Source organism: Osmerus eperlanus, chromosome 3, assembly GCF_963692335.1.
Source record: "Osmerus eperlanus chromosome 3, fOsmEpe2.1, whole genome shotgun sequence".
NCBI classification, from domain to species: domain Eukaryota; kingdom Metazoa; phylum Chordata; class Actinopteri; order Osmeriformes; family Osmeridae; genus Osmerus; species Osmerus eperlanus.
This window is the reverse complement of record NC_085020.1, coordinates 23,922,790-23,950,520: the sequence shown is the minus strand read 5'-3', so window position 1 is coordinate 23,950,520 and position 27,731 is coordinate 23,922,790. Positions and strand designations below refer to the sequence as shown.

General features: G+C 50.1%; 1 protein-coding gene across 3 annotated transcripts; it reads right to left on the bottom strand.

The window, feature by feature from the left end:
• Positions 1-194: 194 nt before the first annotated feature.
• On the bottom strand, positions 195-19,672 carry prpf40a (PRP40 pre-mRNA processing factor 40 homolog A). 3 transcript variants are annotated; one of them, XM_062458027.1, is made up of 27 exons: positions 19,523-19,558; positions 18,499-18,579; positions 18,215-18,355; positions 17,647-17,730; positions 16,005-16,020; positions 15,894-15,916; positions 15,581-15,622; positions 15,341-15,451; positions 15,063-15,183; positions 14,172-14,196; positions 13,165-13,389; positions 12,927-13,032; positions 10,834-10,898; positions 10,428-10,592; positions 9,324-9,432; positions 8,791-8,941; positions 7,984-8,117; positions 7,548-7,662; positions 7,075-7,187; positions 6,685-6,801; positions 5,167-5,304; positions 2,864-2,959; positions 2,688-2,774; positions 1,232-1,331; positions 940-1,001; positions 671-826; positions 195-430 (listed from the first exon to the last, which is right to left on the bottom strand). In XM_062458027.1, the coding sequence occupies exons 1-27, from the start codon at positions 19,523-19,525 to the stop codon at positions 341-343; spliced, it is 2,676 nt and encodes an 891-aa protein (XP_062314011.1). In that variant the 5' UTR covers positions 19,526-19,558; the 3' UTR covers positions 195-340. The 3 variants fall into 3 exon arrangements, with proteins under 3 accessions (XP_062314011.1, XP_062314012.1, XP_062314013.1); XM_062458028.1 differs by having other exon boundaries at positions 7,075-7,166; positions 19,523-19,557; XM_062458029.1 differs by lacking the exon at positions 18,499-18,579 and having other exon boundaries at positions 19,523-19,672.
• Positions 19,673-27,731: the final 8,059 nt, after the last annotated feature.

The following is a 27,731-nucleotide window of genomic DNA, read 5'->3' as shown; positions in this document are numbered from 1 at the left end:
GGGGCAGGAGGAATGGAGGGAGGGGCAGGCGGAATAGAGGGAGGGGCGGGCCGGGGGAGGGGCAGGCGGAATGGAGGGAGGGGCAGGCGGAATGGAGGGAGGGGCAGGCCGGGGGAGGGAGGGGCAGGCGGAATGGAGGGAGGGGCAGGCGGAATGGAGGGAGGGGCAGGCGGAATGGAGGGAGGGGCAGGCGGAATGGAGGGAGGGGCAGGCGGAATGGAGGGAGGGGCAGGCCGGGGGAGGGAGGTTCAGGAGAGGGAGGGGGGGAGGGGCAGGCCGGGGGAGGGAGGTTCAGGAGAGGGAGGGGGGGAGGGGCAGGCCAGGGGAGGGAATCGGTGTTTCACGGTGCGTCCAGCTGCTCCAGCAGTGTTCTCCTCCTCTTCTCTAGCTCTCCCTCGCTCAGCTCACTGCCTGACGTGTCCCAGCCGCCCTGCAGAGAACAAGACGTCACGACTCACCTCACTCCACAATCTTCTGGAGGAGCAGGAACACAACTACATCACCAGGTGTTCCTAGAACATCCAGGCCCCAGAATGGTTTAGGTTCTAGCTGTCTTTACTAGAACGGAACATTCTAGAAGTATGGTTTGAATTTTGGGGTGTTCCTTTGACTCTACATTCCCAGCGGCCGAGGCCAGGAGTCTGACTCATCCTGCCTCAGAAGCCCCTACCTCCTCCTTGGTAGCTTTCCTTTTGGGAGACTTCTGTTTGGACTCGGAGCGGCCTTTCCCTCTGGACTTGTCATTCTCCTTCTCCTTCTCCTTCTCCTGCTCCCGCTTGCTGTCCCTGTCTCTCCCCTTCTTCTCTCCCTCAGACTCAGGGGAAGCCTGTGCGAAGGGGTCAGGGTTGTAAACACACACACAGGTGAGGGTGAGTAACTGACCCGGGGACCCTTGACCTTCCTACCCCCTCCGGTCCAGATGGTCATGTGACTACCTACCGACTTGTGTCGCCTCTTCTTTCCCTTCTTCTTGTGCTTCTTGGACTTCTTATAACTTCTCTCTGCACACAGGAAGGAGGAAGTCAGGTGCCGTCCCCGCGCTTCTCTCCATCACACACAACCATCAACTACAGTGTATGCATGTCCTGTTGTTCCCTCGGTAATATATAATTTAAAAAAACTTGTGTAGAGTGTTTTTGTGCTTGTATGTACAGGTGGTTTGGTGTTTATGCTGCACCAGAACTGCCCTCTGGAGACAAAGTGTTATGGTATTGAGTGTTTCCTGTCTCACCAGACTCCCCGCTGGAGGAGCGCTCGGACAGGGACTTGGACTGGGAGCGTTTCTTCTTCTTGTTGTTGTTGTGGTACTCCTCCTCCTCAGACTCGGAACCCTGTGGACAGGGGGGGGGGGGGGGGGGGGATTAGCGCCATCTACAGGTCAACTATGACAAAAACCATACCTGTACCCAGGGCTCCAGACCACCTTTTTTATGAGGAGCACTGTAGCCCCAAACTGAACATTTTAGGGGCACAGACAGAACATTTAGGGGCTTAAATAGACCTGCAATGCAATTTTTCACATTTTCCCAATTTTAAATGCGTTACTGATCATTTATTTTAGTTCACAGTAGGGCTGTGCAATATGACCAAAATCTCATATCCTGATATAGATCCTTTCATATCCCGATAACGATACATATCACGATATGGCACATTTTCTTTAAATTCAATGAATAGTTTATATAAAATGACCATTAAAAAGTACTTACTCATATTTGACTTCTCATTTCTTAAGTCTCCAAATGTAATTTAATCTGTGCGACCTCAAAATATATTTGGGAGTTTAGCAGACTACTTGTAAATAATGCACTGGACAGGTTCAAGTGGACACTGCACCTTTAAGGACGCAGTGAGGTGTGGCGCAGTGAGGTGTGGGACGCTGCACCTTTAAGGGCGCAGTGAGGTGTGGCGCAGTGAGGTGTGGGACGCTGCACCTTTAAGGACGCAGTGAGGTGTGGCGCAGTGAGGTGTGGGACGCTGCACCTTTAAGGGCGCAGTGAGGTGTGGGACGCTGCACCTTTAAGGACGCAGTGAGGTGTGGCGCAGTGAGGTGTGGGACGCTGCACCTTTAAGGGCGCAGTGAGGTGTGGCGCAGTGAGGTGTGGGACGCTGCACCTTTAAGGGCGCAGTGAGGTGTGGGACACTGGGCGTAGTGAGGTGTGGGACACTGCACCTTTAAGGGCGCAGTGAGGTGTGGGACACTGGGCGTAGTGAGGTGTGGGACACTGCACCTTTAAGGGCGCAGTGAGGTGTGGGCCACTGGGCGTAGTGAGGTGTGGGACACTGCACCTTTAAGGGCGCAGTGAGGTGTGGGCCACGTTGTGGGTAGTTGGCTAAGTTCTTTGTTCAAAAAGTTTAGTCTTTGTAGGCCAACTTGAATAAACGACGCAGCTGTGTGCCAAAAGGGAGAAGTTTGCCGACCTCCCGAACATTTGTGCAAATAACTTGTGACGCATTGCCCTGCCTGTACCTAAGATTACATCAGACTGCCCAATGTCGAATATATTTGACACTGTATGTCACGAATGGCTTCAAAGTTGCCCACACTCAATATACACAACTCAAAGTCTCAGAGGAGCTGACAGTTAAAAGCTGGATTCAGGATTCATGGAATTATTATTACAACTAAAACACTGTCATTACTCCTCCTGTCCTGTAGGGGGAGACAGGTGAGTTGGCCTACTGACCGAGCGAGAACGGGATCTCTTCCTGTGGTGTTTCTTGGACTTCTTTGAATGCTTCTTGGTCTTGGAGTGATGGTGCTGGCACTCATGCTGTCAGGACAGGACATGGGTTAGATGTGACATAACTTCCCTTCTGTTGTCGTAGCGTGGTATGTCTGGATTAGGCAGAAGCAGGTTACCTCCAAGACGTGCATGAAGTCTTTAAATATCCTCTTCCTCTCTGACTCCAGAGTCACGTCCTCGAAGGCCGACTCTTTGAGGAATCTCTCTCGGACCTGAATCAAAACACAAATGGGTAGAACATGGGGATGGGTACAGCTCAGTGGTAGAGCATGGGGATGGGTATAGCTCAGTGGTAGAACATGGGGATGGGTGTAGCTCAGTGGTAGAACATGGGGATGGATTTAGCTCAGTGGTAGAGCATGGGGATGGGTATAGCTCAGTGGTAGAGCATGGGGATGGGTATAGCTCAGTGGTAGAGCATGGGGATGGGTACAGCTCAGTGGTAGAGCATGGGGATGGGTATAGCTCAGTGGTAGAACATGGGGATGGGTATAGCTCAGAGCATTTGACTGCTGACCCAGAGGTCACTATGCGGCTACTATGCGGCTACTATGCGGCTACTATGCGGCTACTATGCGGCTACTATGCGGTCAAAGCCGCAGGAGAGCAAGGGTAGACTGGATGGGCAGACTCCCAGGAGAGCAAGGGTAGACTGGATGGGCAGACTCCCAGGAGAGCAAGGGTAGACTGGATGGGCAGACTCCCAGGAGAGCAAGGGTAGACTGGATGGGCAGACTCCCAGGAGAGCAAGGGTAGACTGGATGGGCAGACTCCCAGGAGAGCAAGGGTAGACTGGATGGGCAGACTCCCAGGAGAGCAAGGGTAGACTGGATGGGCAGACTCCCAGGAGAGCAAGGGTAGACTGGATGGGCAGACTCCCAGGAGAGCAAGGGTAGACTGGATGGGCAGACTCCCAGGAGAGCAAGGGTAGACTGGATGGGCAGACTCCCAGGAGAGCAAGGGTAGACTGGATGGGCAGACTCCCAGGAGAGCAAGGGTAGACTGGATGGGCAGACTCCCAGGAGAGCAAGGGTAGACTGGATGGGCAGACTCCCAGGAGAGCAAGGGTAGACTGGATGGGCAGACTCCCAGGAGAGCAAGGGTAGACTGGATGGGCAGACTCCCAGGAGAGCAAGGGTAGACTGGATGGGCAGACTCCCAGGAGAGCAAGGGTAGACTGGATGGGCAGACTCCCAGGAGAGCAAGGGTAGACTGGATGGGCAGACTCCCAGGCCCCCTCCATGAACCTTACGAGAGTGAAGATCTGGTCCATCGTTCCAAGTCCAGAACAAAACCTGCGTTGTTCCTCTTCAATCCGAGGATCAACAAATCGGCCAAACCCAGCACCTTAGAGTAAACTTTACCAGGGAGGCTGAGAAGTGTGATACCCCTGTAGAGGCACACAGGGAGGCTGAGCAGTGTGATACCCCTGTAGTTGGCACACAGGGAGGCTGAGCAGTGTGATACCCCTGTAGAGGCACACAGGGAGGCTGAGCAGTGTGATACCCCTGTAGTTGGCACACAGGGAGGCTGAGCAGTGTGATACCCCTGTAGAGGCACACAGGGAGGCTGAGCAGTGTGATACCCCTGTAGAGGCACACAGGGAGGCTGAGCAGTGTGATACCCCTGTAGTTGGCACACAGGGAGGCTGAGCAGTGTGATACCCCTGTAGAGGCACACAGGGAGGCTGAGCAGTGTGATACCCCTGTAGAGGCACACAGGGAGGCTGAGCAGTGTGATACCCCTGTAGTTGGCACACAGGGAGGCTGAGCAGTGTGATACCCCTGTAGAGGCACACAGGGAGGCTGAGCAGTGTGATACCCCTGTAGAGGCACACAGGGAGGCTGAGCAGTGTGATACCCCTGTAGTTGGCACACAGGGAGGCTGAGCAGTGTGATACCCCTGTAGAGGCACACAGGGAGGCTGAGCAGTGTGATACCCCTGTAGTTGGCACACAGGGAGGCTGAGCAGTGTGATACCCCTGTAGAGGCACACAGGGAGGCTGAGCAGTGTGATACCCCTGTAGAGGCACACAGGGAGGCTGAGCAGTGTGATACCCCTGTAGAGGCACACAGGGAGGCTGAGCAGTGTGATACCCCTGTAGAGGCACACAGGGAGGCTGAGCAGTGTGATACCCCTGTAGAGGCACACAGGGAGGCTGAGCAGTGTGATACCCCTGTAGTTGGCACACAGGGAGGCTGAGAAGTGTGATACCCCTGTAGAGGCACACACTCTTTGGACCCCTCTTTTCCAGTACGACTAACTGACAGAAGCCGGGCTTATTCGGTAAACTCGTTTCATGGAACAGGCTTCCGAACCAGTTTAAGGTTTTCCAAGTTTACTATTCTATGATAATAATCAGGAAGTGACATCACAACACCAGGTGTACGACTAGACCGGAAGTGACATAAAAAGGTACCGTCTCCCAGGTGGCCTCTGGCTCAAGAGGGGGCGTGGCCTGCTTCAGCATGCTCTTGAACGCTGCCTCCTTCCTCTTCATCTTCCTGGCCTCCTCCTTCTCCCGCTCCCGCTCCCGCGCCTCCGCTTTTTCCAGCAGCTACCAGGGTGACAAACGCTGTTATATTGCTATGCGAGCCACAGTGGAGGGCTTTACAATGTGTGGCCTCCCAGATGAAGCCAGAAGATTCTGGTGTTACTGTGACCCCGCTCTCCTGGCCAGGGTTACTGTGTTACTGTGACCCCGCTCTCCTGGCCAGGGTTACTGTGTTACTGTGACCCCGCTCTCCTGGCCAGGGTTACTGTGTTACTGTGACCCCGCTCTCCTGGCCAGGGTTACTGTGTTACTGTGTTACTGTGACCCTGCTCTCCTGGCCAGGGTTACTGTGTTACTGTGACCCTGCTCTCCTGGCCAGGGTTACTGTGTTACTGTGACCCCGCTCTCCTGGCCAGGGTTACTGTGTTACTGTGACCCCGCTCTCCTGGCCAGGGTTACTGTGTTACTGTGTTACTGTGACCCCGCTCTCCTGGCCAGGGTTACTGTGTTACTGTGACCCTGCTCTCCTGGCCAGGGTTACTGTGTTACTGTGTTACTGTGACCCCGCTCTCCTGGCCAGGGTTACTGTGTTACTGTGACCCTGCTCTCCTGGCCAGGGTTACTGTGTTACTGTGTTACTGTGACCCTGCTCTCCTGGCCAGGGTTACTGTGTTACTGTGACCCCGCTCTCCTGGCCAGGGTTACTGTGTTACTGTGACCCTGCTCTCCTGGCCAGGGTTACTGTGTTACTGTGTTACTGTGACCCCGCTCTCCTGGCCAGGGTTACTGTGTTACTGTGACCCCGCTCTCCTGGCCAGGGTTACTGTGTTACTGTGTTACTGTGACCCCGCTCTCCTGGCCAGGGTTACTGTGTTACTGTGACCCTGCTCTCCTGGCCAGGGTTACTGTGTTACTGTGTTACTGTGACCCTGCTCTCCTGGCCAGGGTTACTGTGTTACTGTGACCCCGCTCTCCTGGCCAGGGTTACTGTGTTACTGTGACCCCGCTCTCCTGGCCAGGGTTACTGTGTTACTGTGTTACTGTGACCCTGCTCTCCTGGCCAGGGTTACTGTGTTACTGTGTTACTGTGACCCCGCTCTCCTGGCCAGGGTTACTGTGTTACTGTGACCCTGCTCTCCTGGCCAGGGTTACTGTGTTACTGTGTTACTGTGACCCTGCTCTCCTGGCCAGGGTTACTGTGTTACTGTGACCCTGCTCTCCTGGCCAGGGTTACTGTGTTACTGTGTTACTGTGACCCCGCTCTCCTGGCCAGGGTTACTGTGTTACGGTGACCCCGCTCTCCTGGCCAGGGTTACTGGGTTACTGTGACCCTGCTCTCTTGGTCAGGGTTACTGGGTTACTGTGTTACTGTGACCTTGGTCAGGGTTACTGGGTTACTGTGAGCCCGCTCCCAGCAGGGCTGCAGCTGGTCGGGGCTCTTACACTGTTGAAGGCCAGCTTGATATTGCCAGCATCCAGCGTCGTGGCTCTCTTGTCTGAGCTTATAACAGAACCAAAGTCCTCAAATCCAGTATTCACCTCCACCAGGAAGCCCTTGTCCTGCGGCACAGAGAAAGAGAGAGCTTATTATGGACAATAATCAGGTCCATACAGGAAGCCATCTTATTATCCTGCATGTGAGAGTTGCTAGAGATTACCAGTGGGCCTCACATAGAGGGGCAAGAGGAAAGGGTCGCCAGACACAAACACACACACACGATTGTGTTATCTTCCCTGTTAAAGCCCACAACTGAGCTACACACACACACTCACAGGAGAATTCTATACAAGCTTTCCCACATGACGCGGACACACAAAGCTGTGTGCTCTCACCTTGAGAATGTCCTTGATGATCCTCTTCTCGTCATGGTAACGGGCCTTCAGGTCCTCCACGTAGAACTTGAACAGGTCCAGAGGGGTGGAGCCTGCAGAATAGACACCATAAACTAACATCCGCATGTTATTCAACAGCTGCTCTGGCAACACAAGATTATCTGCACACACACACACCAGGCCAGGCCCGGACACACTAGCTAGGCTGCAAGATCATCACTCTGAGAATGTGCATGCTTCTTCTGCAGGTGTGTGTGTGTATACACTTGAAGTAACTGTCACTATCAATATGAGTGTACATGCATGCAAGTGTGTTTCTACGTTTGTGGCAATGTGTGTGTTTGTGTTCCATTAGTTTGTACTGGCATATGGGGCAGTGTGAGTGTGTGTGGCGTGTGTGTGTGTGGCGTGTGTGTGTGGCGTGTGTGTGTGTTGTGTGGCGTGTGTGTGGTGCGTGCATGTGCTTCTCGTACCAGGCTGTCCCAGCATGTTAGAGAAGCGGATGTCGGAGCTGATGGTGGGGTACATCTCCATCCAGGCAGACATGGAGTGCAGCTGACCGTGGTCATGGAGCTCATCTAGAAACTTCTGTTCAGACACACACATTACTTCTGTTCAGACACACACATTACTTCTGTTCAGACACACACAATACAAAACAGGACTTTCTGATCAGATAAGGTATGGGGCAGATATGTCAGATAAGACATGAACCATATATATGTACTTTTTATTCCCTTCACTTCTATTTGTAGCGTTTTTTTCCCCCTTTTCAAACCAGTAGCACCCAGAGTTTGTCTCTACAATGAAGGACGCACTTTAAATAAAATGCATTATTAATATTATTATTAACATAGATAAGTACTTCCCAAGGGGAAATGAGGGTGATAAAACAGTAACTAAAAGAACCTGGAAAGACTGGCGGTTCTTGCGCTGACGTCTCCTCTCTCTCAGCAGAGACTTCTGCTTGTCATCCTCCTCCTCCTTCTCCAGAGCTCGGATATGCTCCTCAAAACAGATCAGAGCATCCTCCTTGTCCATGTCTACAGGAGAGGAGAGAGATGCAAGAGGGGAGAGGGAGGAGAGGAGAGGGGGAGGAAGGAGAGGAGAGGGAGAAGGGGAGGAAGGAGAGAGCGGAGGGGGAGGGAGGAGGGTAGGGAGAGGAGAGAGCGGAGAGGGGGAGGAAGGAAAGGAGAGGGAGGAGGGAGAGGAAGGAGGGGACAGGAACGAGAGGAGAGAGCGGAGGGGCAGGGAGGAGAGGAGAGGGGGAGGGAGGAAGGAGAGGAAGAAGAGGGGGAGGAGAGTGGAGAGGGGGAGGAGAGGAGGGAAGGAGAGGAGAGGGAAGAGAGGAAGGAGAGGAGAGGGAGGAGGGAAGAGGAAGGATAAGGGAGGGGGGATGGAGGAGGGTGTTAGAAGAGACAGTGGATGGGGAGACATTCATCCAGTAACACAAACATAATACACACTTTAATACACCAAGCAACTGATACATATACATAAAGACACAATCACAACAACAGTCACTTTCCTCTGAGACAAACACACACACAGCCACTAACGAGTATGTGCGACTGAGCGGCAGGGGATGTGTGTGAGAAGAGTGTGCGTAAGGTGTATGTGTGCGTGCATGCGAGTGTGTGTGAGTACGCGTGTATGTGCATGAGTCTGTGTGTGTGTGTGTTGTGTGTGTGTATGAGTGCGAGTGTGTTAGCTTACTCTGTAGCTCCTCGTCCTCTGCGAAGGTGGGGTTGTCCAGTAGGTACTGCTGTGCCTCAGACCAGGTGGTACGGTACGTCACGTTGGCCATGTTGTCCAGGATGTTCTTCAGGGCCTCCCAGTTTCTCTTCCGCAGCTGCTTGGCTTGTTCCTGGAGACCATCAGAACAGGAACAGGTGTGAGTGTGTTTGTAAGTGCCAGAATGGAGGGGGTTAGGGTGGAGGGTTATGGTTAGGGTGGAGGGGGTGAGGTGGAGGGTGGAAGGCTGGAGGGGGTTAGGGTGGAAGGCTGGAGGGGGTTAGGGTGGAAGGCTGGAGGGGGTTAGGGTGGAAGGCTGGAGGGGGTTAGGGTGGAAGGCTGGAGGGGGTTAGGGTGGAAGGCTGGAGGGGGTTAGGGTGGAAGGCTGGAGGGGGTTAGGGTGGAAGGCTGGAGGGGGTTAGGGTGGAAGGCTGGAGGGGGTTAGGGTGGAAGGCTGGAGGGGGTTAGGGTGGAAGGCTGGAGGGGGTTAGGGTGGAAGGCTGGAGGGGGCTAACCTTCTCCTTCTTAGCCAGGTAGAACAGCACGTCTTCATAGATCTCCAGTCTGTCCCTCTCTGGAACACAACTCCACACCTCCTGATCCCCAAACATCTGCTCCGCTTTCCTGGGTCGAGCATCACACACACACACACACACACACACACACACACACACACACACTAAAGTGGAGCTGAGTGACACCCTTCATGCAGCAATTAAAATTTCCCTCCACAAGAGAGCAGTATGATACCAGGCACTAATGAAAGTATCTAAAGTCTCTCTCTCCAACAGGGGGTCTGGACCCAGTGTCTGTCTCTCTAAGTGGGTGTAGACCGTGTCTCTCAGCACCAACAGGGGGTGTAAGCTGGAGGTACCAGTAGAAGGCAGCCGGGCTTGAGCAGAACATTCTGGACCTGCAGGTGGACAGCAGGAGCCAGACGACCTCGCTGCCTCTTTCCAGCTGCCCAGCCTGTGACGTCACTCACCCTGTCACCGCCACCACGCCAGCCAAACTGGCCTCAGGTCAAGGTTGACAGTGGATTTGTGTCCCCTGCGGAGGTGTCAGTGACTCACACCCGGACACACGGCCAGCACAACCGGGATGCCACTCGCAGGAAGTGAACTTGTTTGGGATGAAACTGACAGTCTGTTCTGCTTTCAAACCCGTTTCTTGACTGTGAAGGAAAAGCAAAGGCCCTAAGCTATTCTAACTACCTGGGTTGGTGAAGAACCACTGGAAGTACACTGATGGCATCTAGACTACTTCCAGGGGAAATGCTAGGTGTGAAGACGGGCCACATCACAGTGTGCATTAAGGGACCAGTCCTTTATAAAAAGGCATCATAATGTCAGAGCCAACATCAATGACAGAATCCATCGTGCTCTTAACCAGAGCCACTAGGGCACCCCATGAACTAACAACATCCAGAGTAGCATTCACCCTAACACACCAGGTCATTTAACAAAGGAGTGCAACCGGCAAAGAGTTTGGGACGCAAACCCAGGATACGATGTCCACACTGAGGGAGGAACTGCCCCTCCAGGAGCTGAGGGGGATTCAAACCCACATCTAGGTGACTCCAGGAATAACACGTTGGCATGATATCAGTAGCCACATACTTGTATCTGGTGGTGGAGGTCATCTTGTCATGGTTCTCCAAGAACCTCTGGTAGGTTTCCTTGGACTCCTTGTACTTGATCCTGGCCTCTTCCTTCTCCTCCTTCTCTGTCTGGACCTTGTAGGCGTTGAAGGCCTGCTTCTTCTCACTCAGCTTGGGCAGGGCACTGCAGACACACCACAGTAGGTTGTTAAGGCAGTCTGATCTGGTATGTATGATGATCAGGAGACTGAGAAGCTGGCTGACATTTATAGTTCATTAAACACGACCTGGGTCAGTTCCACACATCAGTGACATTAAAGTTTAATTTGCTTCACAGACAGCACTGCCAGACAGCACTGCCAGACAGCCCCAGCTCGGCTGTGTCCACACGGCCAACGACTGGACCGGTGAGGGTCGGGGCATACCTGTAGCGGGGGTCGTTGATGATGGTTTTCATGGCCTGCTCCCATGATGCATTAGACGAGACACCCTGTGAAAAACAGAAGGATGAAGATGAGGGGTGATGGACAGTCAGCCCCCAGCTCTCTGATGACCTCACAGCCCCCAGCTCTCTGATGACCTCACAGCCCCCAGCTCTCTGATGACCTCACAGCCCCCAGCTCTCTGATGACCTCACAGCCCCCAGCTCTCTGATGACCTCACAGCCCCCAGCTCTCTGATGACCTCACAGCCCCCAGCTCTCTGATGACCTCACAGCCCCCAGCTCTCTGATGACCTCAGCCCCCAGCTCTCTGATGACCTCACAGCCCCCAGCTCTCTGATGACCTCACAGCCCCCAGCTCTCTGATGACCTCACAGCCCCCAGCTCTCTGATGACCTCACAGCCCCCAGCTCTCTGATGACCTCACAGCCCCCAGCTCTCTGATGACCTCACAGCCCCCAGCTCTCTGATGACCTCACAGCCCCCAGCTCTCTGATGACCTCACAGCCCCCAGCCCTCTGATGACAGAGAGAGGGTTATACATTAGAGGGGAGAGAGAGAGAGACAGACAGACCAAGAGAGAGACAGAGACGGAGTGAGAGAGAGACAGAGAGAGACGGAGAGGGAAGGAGGGTTATACATTATGAACAGAACTCTCGCTGTGTGTCCTTGTCAGTTGTCAACAGTTATTTTAAGTCAGTGAGGCAGTGAGGCATGACATACTGTGTGGTCCTGATCCAGCCCCCCCTCGCCTTCATCCAGCCCCCCCGCGCCTTCATCCAGCCCCCCCGTGCCTTCATCCAGCCCCCCCTCGCCTTCATCCAGCCCCCCCTCGCCTTCATCCAGCCCCCCCTCGCCTTCATCCAGCCCCCCCTCGCCTTCATCCAGCCCCCCCTCGCCTTCATCCAGCCCCCCCGTGCCTTCATCCAGCCCCCCCTCGCCTTCATCCAGCCCCCCCTCGCCTTCATCCAGCCCCCCCTCGCCTTCATCCAGCAACGCTAATCATAAAGACAGAGCCATTAAGATCTCGTAGGCAAATAGCAAGCAATTTCAAAGGAGGGCTTTGTGCACCAAATTAAAAAGACCTAAATATAGACCCACTGAGCCACCTTGCACAGACACACACGTGCACGTGGTGTGTGTGTGTGCACAGACAAACCACGTGCACGTGTGCGCACACACACACACACAGGGAGCTGAGACTTAGCAATCATGCTAAGACCTCCGAGTGCTCTGGAGAGAAGTTGATTAAATACACCCGTGAGCACACACACACACACAATACTGGGAAGCGTTTGGAACCATAAGTATAGTATAGGCGGGGGGGAGAAGCCCCACTGTCAGAGCTCCTAAACAGGCGTTTCCCACAGTAGTGGAGGAGTGATCAGTGTTGCTGCCTAGGGAAACACTCAGCACAACACACATGAAGTCTGGGATGGAGGAAGAGTGCCTCACAGCATCATAAACACCCTTCCTTCTGAACAGGCCACACCAGACAGGTGGGGTTGTAGGTGAGGTGAAATAATGTACGATCCCTCAGAACAACATTTTCTCTAACCAATAAGAACATGTCGTCCGGACAATATGAACAAAAACAAGCTGTTATTAATCAGCCAGGACACGTCTGAATGCAGCTCTAGCTGGGGGTTCACCTGACAGACAGGACTCTCAGACACCACCCGCTCATGTCAGCTGTACAGCAGTCTTAGGGTCAGAACCCTGGACCCAGCAGTGGGTGGGGTCAGAACCCTGGATCCAGCAGTGGGCGGGGTCAGAACTCTGGATCCAGCAGTGGGCGGGGTCAGAACTCTGGACCCAGCAGTGGGCGGGGTCAGAACCCTGGATCCAGCAGTGGGCGGGGTCAGAACTCTGCACCCAGCAGTGGGCGGGGTCAGAACTCTGGATTCAGCGGTAGGCGGGGTCAGAACCCTGGACACAGCAGTGGACGGGGTCAGAACCCTGGACCCAGCAGTGGGGGGGTCAGAACCCTAGATTCAGCAGTGGTCGGGGTCAGAACCCTGGACCCAGCAGTGGGCGGGGTCAGAACCCTGGATTCAGCAGTGGGCGGGTCTTCACCTTCTCCTTCAGGAGCTCTTTGAAGGCCTGCTTGGCCTCCTCCTTGGTGTTCCACTTGTACGTCTTCTTCTGGATCTCTGGACGATCCTCCTTGGAGCCCTCAGTGCTGAACACCATAGGCAAGACAGGCAGGCAGAAGGCAGACAGAGTCAGAGGGAGAGAGAGACAGTCAGTGAGACAGAGTCAAGAGTGTGTGCGTGTATGTGTATGTGCCCCAGCGCGGGTGGTCTCTTCCTACCTGGCAGGAAGCTCTGTTGGGGCAGTGCTCTCTGTGGAAGCTGGGGGGGCCTCGGTGCTGCCCTCGCCCCCCTGAACGGCCCCCTGGGTCAGGTGCTCCTCCACCACGGGCAGGGCCACGCTCACCGCCACGCTCTCCACCTCCATCATAGTTTCCATGGCGGCGGCGGCGTGAGCCTGCAGGACAGGCGTGGGGACGGTGCCAGGGGCGGGGACGTCTGCAGTCCTGCAGCAGGAGCACAAGGAGGAGGAGAGACAGGAGGAGCAGGGAAGACAGGAGGAGGAGGGAAGACACGAGGAGGGAAGACACGAGGAGGAGGGGACACGAGGAGGAGGGGACACGAGGAGGGGACACGAGGAGGGGACACGAGGAGGGGACACGAGGAGGGGACACGAGGAGGGGACACGAGGAGGGGACACGAGGAGGGGACACGAGGAGGGGACACGAGGAGGGGACACAGGATGAGGAGGGGAGATAGGAGGAGGAGAGACAGGAGGAGTAGGGGAGACAGGAGGAAGAGGGGGAGACAGGAGGAAGAGGGGGAGACATTTCTCTTTTTATACGTTCCACGTAGCTGCTGTTTGCCGTGTCATCAGAATCCCACCTCTCAGAATGACCTTGTGTTGTACTGCAGCACTGGACAAATAAATACACACAGCAAACTACAGATGCTCTGGGTATTAAACATGATAAGTGCTTAGGTGTCTACCTTCAGTCATTGTATTAACAGGTATAACAGCACTAGCCTCTCCTTCGAATCTCAGTATTAGTTATAACACAAGGCCTGTATTTTCAATCAACACTACCCAAACTAAAGCCAGCATTTCATTTGAAAGAGAGGCAGGCCTCGGACACACAGATGTAAAAGAGATCCTGTCTTTAGATAGGTTGTCATTTGTTTTGGCATGATGATAATAAGCAATTATTATCCATTTTCAGAGTAATGGTGAGTAAATGTCCGGCCTTGCAGACCGCAGAACACTTGGAGGGGGAGAGAAACTACTCACCCATTCTCCTCGGCTTTGATCATGGCTGAAAGAAAGCAGAGAGATGGATGTTAAAACAGGCTAGCAGGTCCTCTCCCGGAGGAGGACAGGCTAGCAGGTCCTCTCCCGGAGGAGGACAGGCTAGCAGGTCCTCTCCCGGAGGAGGACAGGCTAGCAGGTCCTCTCCCAGAGGAGGACAGGCTAGCAGGTCCTCTCCCGGAGGAGGACAGGCTAGCAGGTCCTCTCCCGGAGGAGGACAGGCTAGCAGGTCCTCTCCCGGAGGAGGACAGGCTAGCAGGTCCTCTCCCGGAGGAGGACAGGCTAGCAGGTCCTCTCCCGGAGGAGGACAGGCTAGCAGGACCTCTCCCGGAGGAGGACAGGCTAGCAGGTCCTCTCCCGGAGGAGGACAGGCTAGCAGGTCCTCTCCCGGAGGAGGACAGGCTAGCAGGTCCTCTCCCGGAGGAGGACAGGCTAGCAGGTCCTCTCCCGGAGGAGGACAGGCTAGCAGGTCCTCTCCCGGAGGAGGACAGGCTAGCAGGTCCTCTCCCGGAGGAGGACAGGCTAGCAGGTCCTCTCCCGGAGGAGGACAGGCTAGCAGGTCCTCTCCCGGAGGAGGACAGGCTAGCAGGTCCTCTCCCGGAGGAGGACAGGCTAGCAGGTCCTCTCCCGGAGGAGGACAGGCTAGCAGGTCCTCTCCCGGAGGAGGACAGGCTAGCAGGTCCTCTCCCGGAGGAGGACAGGCTAGCAGGTCCTCTCCCGGAGGAGGACAGGCTAGCAGGTCCTCTCCCGGAGGAGGACAGGCTAGCAGGTCCTCTCCCGGAAGAGGACAGGCTAGCAGGTCCTCTCCCGGAGGAGGACAGGCTAGCAGGTCCTCTCCCAGAGGAGGGGCACAGAGGCGCTGCCCTGACTCACCCTCCAGATCCTCCAGATCCTTGGGCTTAGTCCATCTGGACTCCTTGGTCTGGGAGTTGTAGAAGTACGGTTTCCCTGTGTCAGACTTGTACTCCTTCCACGGACATTTTGACAACATTTGCTAGAAACACAAAAACATCTCAGAAAACTGGCGAGAGAGAAATGGAGAAAAAGAAAGCAATGGAGCTAGAGAGAAACTGAAGGAGAGAGAAATAGAAGAGAAAGAGAGATACAGGATGGTCTGAGGTTTGACTCAAGTGAGGGTAGCACCGTCATACTTCTGCAGGAGACTTGAGGTCGTCTGGTTTCTCCCAGGTGGACTGCTTGGTCTCTGTGTTATAGAAATAAGTTTTCCCATCCAGAGACTTGTGCTCTGTCCACAGGGACTTCTACAGAAGACAATACCAGCCTTAATGACACGTCTCCACAACAGACACATGGATGGCAAGCAGCAAAATGAAGGAGGATTTCCAGGGGAAATCATTGGCAGCATTCAAAGCTTCTGGGGAGGTTCTCACCTTCTTGGGCTGCTCGTCCTGGGGAGAGCCATTAGCTGTACCCTGAACAAAACAACGCTGAATTAGACTGGGCTGATTATTGACAGAGGGAGGGAATGGAAGCAATACAAAATTGAATCTGCTGTGTGACATGCATATCTAACACTCTGGTCAGCCCTGACACACACACACACACAAAACGTATGCAGTATATGTTTTATGTAACATAAGTTAAACAAAACAACTGTGTGTGAGAAGGATTTAAATTAATATGCTAATTTAACGCCACTGATGACCACGACACACACATACAAGTTGTACAAAATGTACTCACCACTGTTCCTGCTGTAGTGGTGGCTAGGAGGAAAAACACAGGTTAGTCATTCAAACATTGACAGGATAAACGATTTCACCTAATTAGTAATTGTGTGTGAAAAGGTCTTACCAGTGTCCACCCCAGGCTGCAGAGAGAACACAACCATTAGTCAAACCAGGCTTAAAAACAGCTCCATAAACAGGATAACAGTTGGCTCTAGGGCACCATCCTTACATAAGGCTTCTAAAGACAATATTAACAGAGGTAGTTCATTGTTAAGCAAACTCCGAGACATGGCTGACTACTGTGATGTGTGTGAAGCTGACAGGACTCATTAAGACAACCAGGCTGCTTCCCTCCAGCTGCATCAACCATCAGGCCTGGGGACACCTCACGTGACAGGTGACAACCTCCTCTGCATCACTACAGCATCTGACTGCTGTCAAACTAACCAGTACTACCTCCTCTGCATCACTACAGCATCTGACTGCTGTCAAACTAACCAGTACTACCTCCTCTGCATCACTACAGCATCTGACTGCTGTCAAACTAACCAGTACTACCTCCTCTGCATCACTACAGCATCTGACTGCTGTCAAACTAACCAGTACTACCTCCTCTGCATCACTACAGCATCTGACTGCTGTCAAACTAACCATTACTACCTCCTCTGCATCACTACAGCATCTGACTGCTGCCAAACTAACCAATACTACCTCCTCTTTAGCAGGTTGCACTGCTGACAACACCCACAGTGGATTTTTAAGCGGGGTTATGGTTACACCAAAACATTCCTTGTTGCCCTTGTGTGTTGTCTTAGAGAAGCCCTGACACTACATGAGGATTTTGTACAGTATGTTTCCCTAATTTATCTACAATTGCACATTTTACAAGTCACAAAAACACTAACAAATGACCCTAGCTGTAAGATACCCGAGGCACCGGGTCAGTGGATGTCCATTGTAGTGGACGTTGGTTTTTAGCGACTAGTAACTTTTCAACCATACAGCTCTTCATATGTACAGAGTCCAACTGAGAGGACATCCTGGCCTGTCTCATGAAGTCACACACATGAAGGACCTCTGGAATGTGTAACTCTAGTTAGTTCATTAGGTTATAGATACAGGACTAATAAGAAACTTTGATAAATGTTTTTTCTTAAATATGTTTATTAGCCAAACCCAAACACTTGGGGAATAAGTATAGCTTAGAGGTCTTGTCCTGCAGATGAAGAGATTATAGGTTATAACCTATAATCTCTATAAACATGCTCAATAAAGAAATTACATTCTAAAACTTAACTTAAAGATTTTAAAAAGCGCTCCAGGGAGATGTGTGATGCGTGTGAGATGGGTATCAGCTAGCTGTGGCTGGGTCTGGAACAGCGGCGCTGCTACGCTCAGGGTGTTAAGTGTGCTGAAGCTAAGGCTGTTGCAGGCAGCAAGATCTATTCTGGGCTGCAGTGTGTGAGGCTGGGAGAGAGTGTGGTGTGTGAGGCTGGGAGAGAGTGTGGTGTGTGAGGCTGGGAGAGAGTGTGGTGTGTGAGGCTGGGAGAGAGAGTGGTGTGTGAGGCTGGGAGAGAGTGTGGTGTGTGAGGCTGGGAGAGTGTGTGGTGTGTGAGGCTGGGAGAGAGTGTGGTGTGTGAGGCTGGGAGAGTGTGGTGTGTGAGGCTGGGAGAGAGTGTGGTGTGTGAGGCTGGGAGAGAGTGGTGTGTGAGGCTGGGAGAGTGTGGTGTGTGAGGCTGGGAGAGTGGTGTTAGGCTGGCAGTTACCGGTCCTGTTGGTTGCATGGCCACCGCGGGCATACGAGGGGGCATAATCATCCCAGCCATCATGGGGGGCATCATACCTGGCATCTAATAAGAGAGAGGATCATTACATATTCATCTGAGGCACTGGCTTGTCTCCCTCACGGTATTAATACCCTGTGTGAGACTGTGACAGGGAGGGAGGGAGGCCAGTTTGAGCTCTGTGAAGCAGCCTGTGCACCAACCAGGAGGCAGAGCAGCATATCTCCCCCTCCTGAGCCCTGCTACACTGGCAGCTGGCTCCCCGCTCACACCCTTTCACTCACCTTACAGACAGAAACACGTATGCTTACAGTAATTAGCACAACCAGGGTTATAATATTTGTTAGTATTTTTATTTTTTACTGGTGACAATCTTTTACTCAAAGACACAGCCCACACTAACAACACTAACACTTCCATCCAGGGCCTGCATCGCTCCATTGGATAAGATCTGCCCTGTTGGATCAACACAACAAAGGACTCCAAGCCAAATGGCCAAATGTGGGCTGATGGAGACTCCCTCACTCCTCGTCCTTCAAACAGTGCTTACCTGTCCCATCTGGGGTCCACCCATGGGCATCATCCCTGGGGGCATCATCCCTGGGGGCATGGGGCTCATGCTGGGCGGCCTCTGACCCATGGGGGGCATTCCCATTGGGGGGAAGTGAGGTGGCATTCCTGGTGGTCCCATCTACACACAGCCGATTATAAAAACAGCAAAAAACAATTGTAACCAATCAGATTCCCCAGCTGATCCCCAACGTGACCCATGTCATGAAGAGAAGCCATAGGGTGCAACACAAGAGATGGTGGACTGTCCCAACACCAACTTACAAAAGATGGGGGCATTCCCGAAGGTGGGACACCAGGAAAAGGTGCTGCTTGGCTCGAGCCATTTTTAGCATCTGCTGAAGACTGTCATGAACAAGAGACCTCATACAGTTACTCCTAATATACTACTGGTGTCGACTATAACTAGCTATTAACAACATCTAGGCCCCAACACGACTGGCCTTGATATTATCTTTAGGACCTCACGTCACGACATCCTCATTTCAATTCTTGACCAGTAGCTTATAAAGGGATATGCAATGAGGCTGGTATTCGCCACTGCAAGTCTAGGAGTTCCTTTACCCAGATCAAGGGAGGTCTAATATGGTATAAAATAATAGTTTGGATTTTGGAATATCTCGCTATTACTACTTAACAAGCAGGGATATCATAGATGTCGTAGATTTACACGATTGGCTCTGGACAGGCTAGCAATTTGTCATACCGTAGCAGTCCCTAAAACGATGTTCGTTATTGACAAAAGCAATTCAGTAGTTACTAGCATTCGTTTACCGCGCCAGTCAATGAGCTAGCAAGCTCGAAAACGTAACTAGCAAATTAGAAGCAAGCCAGCCAAGTTATTTTAACATGATCGTAGTTACGCTACCACCAGCCTACAAAGCCATAGGTAAGTCTATAGAACTAGCTAGGTTATTTCAACATGTTCATAGTTACGCTACCAGCCTACAAAGGCAAGTATACAGAGCTAGCGAAGTTAGCTTCATAGCACGGACATGGCTAGCAAACATTAGCTAGCTGGATGAGTAAAGGAAGCTAGCGGCAGCTAGCGAACTTTACCAGCTCATGACGTGTAGGTACCTTGCTAGTTAGGCTAGGCTAGGCTAGCTAGTTAGGCTAGCTAGACCAGCTTGCCGGTAGCTGACGAGATATATTACTTCCGTTTTATTATTTAGACCTCGGAGATCATAAGAAATGTAGATGATCGTAAACACCTTAACATATGCACTATAGAGATAGCAGCAACAGCATGTATTGAAACAAAATGCTTAGAATAGACTGAACTCACCATGTTGACTGAGTAGTGAGCGTCCGGGCACGGGCACTCTTCAATAACGAGCGTTCTGATTGGTCTTGGCTTCCCTCGGAATGAAAGATAAAAAGAAGCTGCGTCAAGATTGCGCAGAGTGCATTTTAATCTGAGTTTGGCGTGTTAGGTTGCAGCATCATGCTTTTCTTCTTTTAATCACGAGTGCACAGTGGCCTTGACGCAGTCGGTGATTAAAATACCAGTGAAACACACAAATACAGATTATTTGAACGATAGATATTGCACAGTGCCCATGAAAAAAAACTGTGGCACACACACACTCACAGATTCCTGGAATTTTAGATAGATAGTGCAGTGCCCGTGATGTATCTGGTGATGACAATTCTTCTCAGTGGCTTTGATACCTATATTTCTCAGATCACAATTGAAATTCTCTGTCATCTCTGAAGTACTTGTTCAACCTCCACATCATCTCTTCTAGTCACTAGTCAAAAAGCAATTTCTCATTATTTTAAACAAATTGCCAATGCTCTGGTACATTCATGCAAATTATTATCAAATGAAAATGTATTTGTATAGCCCTTTTTACAAGCAATGTCACAGAGGGCTTCACATACGCCCATAGAAAAAACCCTGGGAGGAGCTATTCAGTGAGGGATCCCCTCCTCCAGAGATGCTGCCAACTTTTCAAAAAACCTTGGAGTCCTTCAGGCGACACGCCCCCCCAGTATCAAGCAGAGAAGACTGCTGCTGCTTGTTCGATTCCCGGCAGTGCAAAAATGATGGTGTGTCCTTGGGCAAGGCACTTCACCCTACTTGTCTCGGGGGGAATGTCCCTGTACTTACTGTAAGTCGCGTCTACTAAATGTAAATTTAACATACTTGTCTGTGTTTTTTTTCATTCGAATTGGGTTGGGTAGTTAACAACACATTCTGTGGTGTGATGAATTTAAAACTCATTTTCAGTTCTGCTTTACAGCGACTTTAACTAGCCAGCATTTCATCCATAAAGGAAACCATTTGAAAGCAGCTGATTAAATGTACGGTGGCCTTGAAGTGCAAAACACACCCACTAATACGAGTACATCATAGACCAGTAGCAGACTGGCCATCGGGAGCACCGGGAGAATTCCCGGTGGGCCGAAACACTTCTGGGCCGGAGGGCCGCTCGCCTTATAATAGACCAACCGGACCCCCTTTCCCCCAGGCCGGTTGGTCTATTCCAAATTAACGTCTGTGCAGCCCTTACTTCGCCCCCTTTGTCTCGCTTAAGGCCAAATTATGCTACTCCGTTTTCCAAAAAACTGACACATGGGAACGCCCTTGTCTACGTGGAACGCCCTCGGAGAGCCCCGGAGAGCTCGACGTGCACCTCCTGAATTTCCTAACTATCCGTCGTAATTTCGGATAGTTACGGATGCCCCCTTGGCTGTGATTTGTCAGTATTAAGAACCGCTTGCGTCAGGGGCGGGGTTGCCGTGATCAACAAGACGAACAGAATCCTTTGACCGCCATTGCGCAAGTTTTTACAATTAATATTTCAGCTAAACAGTACATGTAAATCAGCATCTGAATTAAAATGTGACGAGAAATGGGCAGTGTAGTTGCTGAAAATGTGCTTATTTTATTGATGAAACAGCTCATTTGTAAATTTGCTCCGACTTTTCGATAACCGAGCTAGCATCGCAGTGCAGCGCCACCTACTCTTCTGGCGGTGAATTGTTTTCAGCACCCACAACCCACGGAGAACCAACGAAGTCTATCCGAACATTTTTGATTCAATTACTCTGGCATGGCCGGTTCTCCAGCTAGTTTTAACAGGTTGTTGGTCAGCGCACAGCCTGTCGTCCATGTTGGGGATCGTATCAGCAGGAGCCTGATGATTTCTGTTTCACAACATCCTAAAAACAAACAGGTCAAGAAGCACCTCACAATTGTGCAATTTGTTCAGACATAAAATTAGTTAAATGACCCGATAAATAAATTGATTTCTTTCAGAACATCAAAATCATTTTTGTGTGGGTGGGAGGGGTTGGAGCCTGAGTGTTGTGATGACTAACCCTAACCCTATGGGTGGGAGGGGTTGGAGCCTGAGTGTTGTGATGACTAACCCTAACCCTATGGGTGGGAGGGTTTGGAGCCTGAGTGTTGTGATGACTAACCCTAACCCTATGGGTGGGAGGGGTTGGAGCCTGAGTGTTGTGATGACTAACCCTAACCCTATGGGTGGGAGGGGTTGGATCCTGAGTGTTTTGACTCAGACGTTGTAAGAACACGTTGTTCTCCCATGACAGTTCAACTGTTATATAATGATAAGATCTGGAAGTGAAAACTGCTCCGGCCATGTATGAAGTTAATCATTGTGTTTTGAGGAGCTGAAACAGAACTGCCTCCTCCGTGCTGAAATATTCTGATCAATTTACTGATGAGTGGTTTCGCTGCCCTATCCATTTACTTAACAGGTTGTGGAGACGGCATACGGTTGAAGGGTTTCTAGGATAAATTGAGTGCAAGGAAGAAAATAGTTTTAAGACTCGGTCGAAAAGATGTGAGGCACTTGTTTCTGTCTTCCCTTTGAAGTAGAGGGCAAATACATGACGAATGGGCTCCTATGCCTTCATGTGCATGTAAAAGTACATTTCATTGCTTGGTTTCAAGCACTGGGTGACCTTTTGATGTTCCTAGCCCGTAGTGATTTCGAGAGCATGTGAGCACATTGTTGCGAACAGACAGCCTCTTCAATCCGATAAAAGCTTTCAAGAATGATTTTGGTGTCTATTTTCATTTTCTTTCATGTTAGCTGTGGGTCTGGGCCATCATCCCCTGCCATTGCCTCTGGATAATAACCTCACTGTAATGAGTCTTGAAATGGTTTTTCAATTCAGAAGCATGCGGCAGCCCATTGTATACGTTTGTTTACCACATATTCATAATTACTGCCATTCTATGTGAGAATTCTAGCACACGTTTTCAACTCTACATCTGTCATGTGCCTCATTGATTCACAATACAGTCATCCTGTCAGAGACCCCCAGGTCTTATCCAGTCGATAGATTTGGGCCTGCGATTCCCCGTCTGTCCTGCCTCCCAGGCTCTGCTCGCTCATCTGACTACCAGCTGGAGCTCTTGCCTGCTGTTGTCCATGTTCATGATGTCAATTCCTGCATGGTTCCTCACAAGATTATATGTCCTGTATTGCAATGGAAAGGTAAGTTGTCTTGTAAAAATCCTGTGGTCACAAACATAATTATCTGGCCGTGTCAAATGACGTTGTGTCCTTGGGCAAGGCACTTCACCCTACTTGCCTTGGGGAAATGTCCCTGTATTTACTGTAAGTCGCACTGGATAAGAGTGTCTGCTAAATGACTAAATGTATATGTAAGATGTAATTGAATCATCGCCCAGCTACAGTGCCATGGATGATGCTGCTTTAAACTATTAAACTAGGGGTGTGTTTGTCTAAAAGCTTGTTGGTCCTGTTGGATAATATTGACCTGTGCCAGTTACAGTTCCACTGATCCACCAAAGCAGGTCATCAGCAATTTACCAATCTGATGACCGAAGCATCTCTTTCTCTTTGTGTTTTTACCTTCAACTTCATAATTTTCATTTATCTCAGTTGAACCTTTCCCGGTTAAATCAAGATAATCTAAACTGTTATCAATTATTAACTACTTGTCTGAACAGGCTTTAGAACAGCCAAAGGAACCCAAACATGTAAACATACGTGATGAAACCAAACTGAAACCCACACTCTGTCTCTCAGAGAAACTCATGCCTACAAGTGGAATGTTCCAACCAAGAGACACCATTTTGGTGTCATTGCTTTTTTCAGGTTCTCAATTGCAGAGCTTACACAAAGCTGCTGATTACTGGAGAGCAACAGCTACTTTTAGTCTCTTGTTCTGAAAGTGGGACTGATTTCATGAATATTAATCATAGAAAGTGCATCCCTCCTTTTCACATACCTATACACCTTCGCAAGTGATCCATAGAGATTTAACACTTTCACTGGTGACATGACACTGTCAGCTCTGTGGATCAAAATGTGGTGTTACTGTAAAGCACACAAGACCAAATCTCAAAATAAAAATCCCTTAAACAGAAAGCAGAAAATGTTTGTTGCAAAAAGAAGACTAGTGCATTCATTCCCGGCGACAGATACATGAGGATGACAGCCTCTGTCAAAAGGAATTACACTCCAATCTTTCCTCTCTTCCAAGGGGTACTGTACAGTTGAATTCAGCCCATGAGAATAAAACCCTTCTTTACTGTTGTCTGATGTTCTCTCACCCCCAACAGGCTAGAGCCATTATGAATTCTATAATCTATTTTAACATTTGTGGTTAAAAGGTAAAAGCTGTAAGGGTTGTAGACCAATAGACCACTGTGTTGTGACCCTTACAAAGAATATATGATGATGACTCACTTGTGTGACAGAGTCAAAGGGTTTTAAAGACAGGTTATCACTCAGAGGAGAGAGGAGATGTCACTGTCACCCTCGTCTGTTGAGGCTGAGTGATTCCAGTGAAAGCAGGACGTCATACCCACATTCAGACCTCCAGGGACAGCAACAAAATGGAGCCTGTGTAAAAGTCTGCCAGACGGCTTCCATTACTGATATATGATTTGTCATGTGAAAAACAAATCAATACACTTGATGGAAAATCCTTTCAGTCAATCAATAATGCATTTTTTGTTTTAGAGCGATAACATGTTAGTTAACCCTTGTGTTATCTTCGGGTCATTCTGACCCATCAGTCATTGTGACCCACCGTCGTATTGCGACAAATTTACCTCATACAAAAACAAAGTGAAGCATTTTCTTTTAACTGTCGGGCTGTCTCAGACCCCCCACATTGGAATGGTTAAAAGAAAATTATTTGTTTTTGTATTGGGTAAAATTGGGTAAACACAACGATGGTTCGTTATGAACCTTTGGGTCATGTGACCCGAAGGCAGCACGAGGGTTAAGACAATCCAACACATCTTGTATTATGTAGATGTAGCAGAGTTAGCTGTATGCTAGTATGTTTCACCTCATGTTAGTTGTGTTCTTAATTCCTCAAGTCTTCTTGATAAAACAGAACAGTCATGGTGGTATGACATACCAAGGAGATTACATGTTCAGAGAAGGCTGAAAGCACTGTTAACGGGAAAGCATTGGTGCATGTCAAATGAGTCCTCATCTAGGTTCACTACGAGGACAGACCTCTAGCCCACCACCCATAAATAGCTGCATGTACACAGATACAGGACAACAACAGAGATACAGCACAACAGAGATACAGCACAACAGAGATACAGGACAACAACAGAGGTACAGCACAACAGAGATACAGGACAACAGAGATACAGGACAACAACAGAGATACAGCACAACAGAGATACAGGACAACAACAGAGATACAGCACAACAGAGATACAGGACAACAACAGAGATACAGCACAACAGAGATACAGGACAACAACAGAGATACAGCACAACAGAGATACAGGACAACAACAGAGATACAGCACAACAGAGATACAGGACAACAACAGATATACAGGACAACAACAGAGATACAGCACAACAACAGAGATACAGCACAACAGAGATACAGGACAACAACAGAGATACAGCACAACAGAGATACAGGACAACAACAGATATACAGGACAACAACAGAGATACAGGACAACAACAGAGATACAGGACAACAGAGATACAGGACAACAACAGAGATACAGGACAACAACAGAGATACAGGACAACAGAGATACAGGAGAACAACACAGCTACAGGACAACAACACAGCCACAGGACAGCAACAGGGATAGAGGACAACAACAGGGAGAGGTCAGATGGCTGAGTGGTTAGGGAGTCGGGCTATTTATCAGAAGGGTGCCGGTTCGATTCAGGCCGTGCCCAATGACGTTGTGTCCTTGGGCAAGGCACTCCACCCTACTTGCCTCGGGGAGAATGTCCCCGTACTTACAGGAAAAAAACAGAGATACAGGACAAAAGGGTGAACAAATACCTCTCACTTACAGTTTTTTTAAATCGCTGTGACATTTTTTTCAATACTTTTAAATGTTTTCCTCAACTCTTAACGCACCAACACACCTACAACACACAATTTGCTAAACGGTTAATTTCATGCTCAAAATCACACATTGTAAACTAAACTCCAACACAAATTTTTGTAACATAATACATAATACACTAACACAATACACTGGGCCTCATGTACTAACGCTTTTGCGGCCACTTCAGGCGTATTTGTTTCGCAATTTGCGTGTAAAAGCATGGCGAGGTATGTACAAACATGCCGCACTGAGGTAAAAGCACAGACTGCCTGTCGCGGAACTGAAAATGGCAAATTGCGCTTTTCCGTGTCATGCATATGCATTCACGAGAGGGTCATGGGGAAAGTGGGAGTTTCTCATAAAGAGATGGGAGGGGTGGGTAAAGTGCGCCTAATTATGTATTCTGCAGTATGTACAAAAAACGCCCGTGAAAGTGCACCTCTATTTTGAGGTGAAAATTCTGCGCCTCTTAAAAGCAGGGGCGGACTGGCCATCGGGGATACCGGGGGAATCCCCAGTGGGCCGACGGGGTTGGGATGGTCCAAAATACCGGCCTACTTCCATCACCAACCGGCCCTCCCTCTGACATCGCCAGCACCTCCAACTATTTTCCATATTACACAGCTTGAACGCAATTTGCTCTAAGGCCGAATCCCAATACTTTTGTCTTACCCCTAACCCTAGCCCTTAGTTTACCCCTAGCCCTTGTGTCTCGAAACTGAGGGGTAAGAGCTACATAGTCTATTAAATGAGACACCACTTGGTTACAGTTACGTATAGCGATGTCTCCAAAGCGGGTAGTGTTAGGCACTGATATCAAACGAAATTCGTTTGAAATTCGCTGCTAATGGAGTTTAATTAACTGTAGACATGCATGGAGTCCATTCAAAGCTATCAGAGAAATGCAGGACTGTTGTGCAAATCAGCAATGTAACATTAGCGTAGCAAACTAGCGATTTTTAAAAACGTTTCAATTAAGAACATGGTTGCAAATACATATGTATAGGACTGTGTAGAGCACAAGTCTGTCATAATGTTTATGTCAATTATTTAAGCCGAAAATATTACATTTATGGGACTCTGGATGATCTGTCCGCCATTGTTGCAGGTAGGCAGTATTCACATAGGCCTACCCCTAGGTTTCAAGTAAGCTCCTGAGTTTACTTGGTTTTAAGGGGTGTATACCCCTTCGTCTTAGCCCTAGCCCTCGATCAAAAGGGGTGGGACAGAGTATTGGGATTCGGCCTAAAACCTTCAGTAGTCTACAATCACGGACTGACTTTTATACTTCGCGATCTGTATTCACAGTCATGGTGCCTATTTTTTGAAAATTTTCTGAAGTGTCTTCTGAAATGTGTTCTTACGGACGAAGTTCAACGTAAGAAAATGTATATAGGCTATCTATGATGTACTGAGTGGGCGGCGCGCCGTGTATTGAGTGGACCGGTCTGACAGTAACTCCCGGCCCCACTTGTTTCCCCTAGTCCGCCCCTGCTTAAAAGCAGGTGTAAACCTGGATGCACGCGGGTTCCCTCGCATATGCCTCCTGGTGAAATGACAGCAGTAATCCGAGCAAGACAAAGACATAGGCGGAAGAGACGATCTGAAAGGATTTTTGCCACAAGGATCACACTTTTTCAGTTGAGTGAACACGAAATCATTATGCGTTACAGATTAAGCAGCCATGCAATATATCAGTTAGGCCTACTGGAATTTGTCATTTCGGTCCAGATTGAATTTTTTTTTTGTCGGTGTGGAATTCCGGCCTTGTATCATATTTACATTTGCTGTTACCTCATGAACAAGCACATCAATTTCGTTATCACTAAATCTTTGTTTTCGCTGTTTTGACTTACGTGGCTGATCCATGATACAAAGAGAGAAGGAGGCCCATTCAATTGCGCGTTTTAATGCTCGCAATTTACGGTATAGTGGGCGGAGAAAGGCGCTGATTACCCGATGAACTGCCGGTTTCGTAAATACGACATAAACTGAAGTATCACAGAGTGCGCAATCTGCGGGTTGGCCATGGCGCTAATAACCCTACGTTCGCAAATGTACGTACATGAGGCCCACTATGTCTACCAAAACACTAACATCAGATGGAATTACAGAAACTTCATTCTTGTATATTTGTCAGGTTTCAAAGTATTTT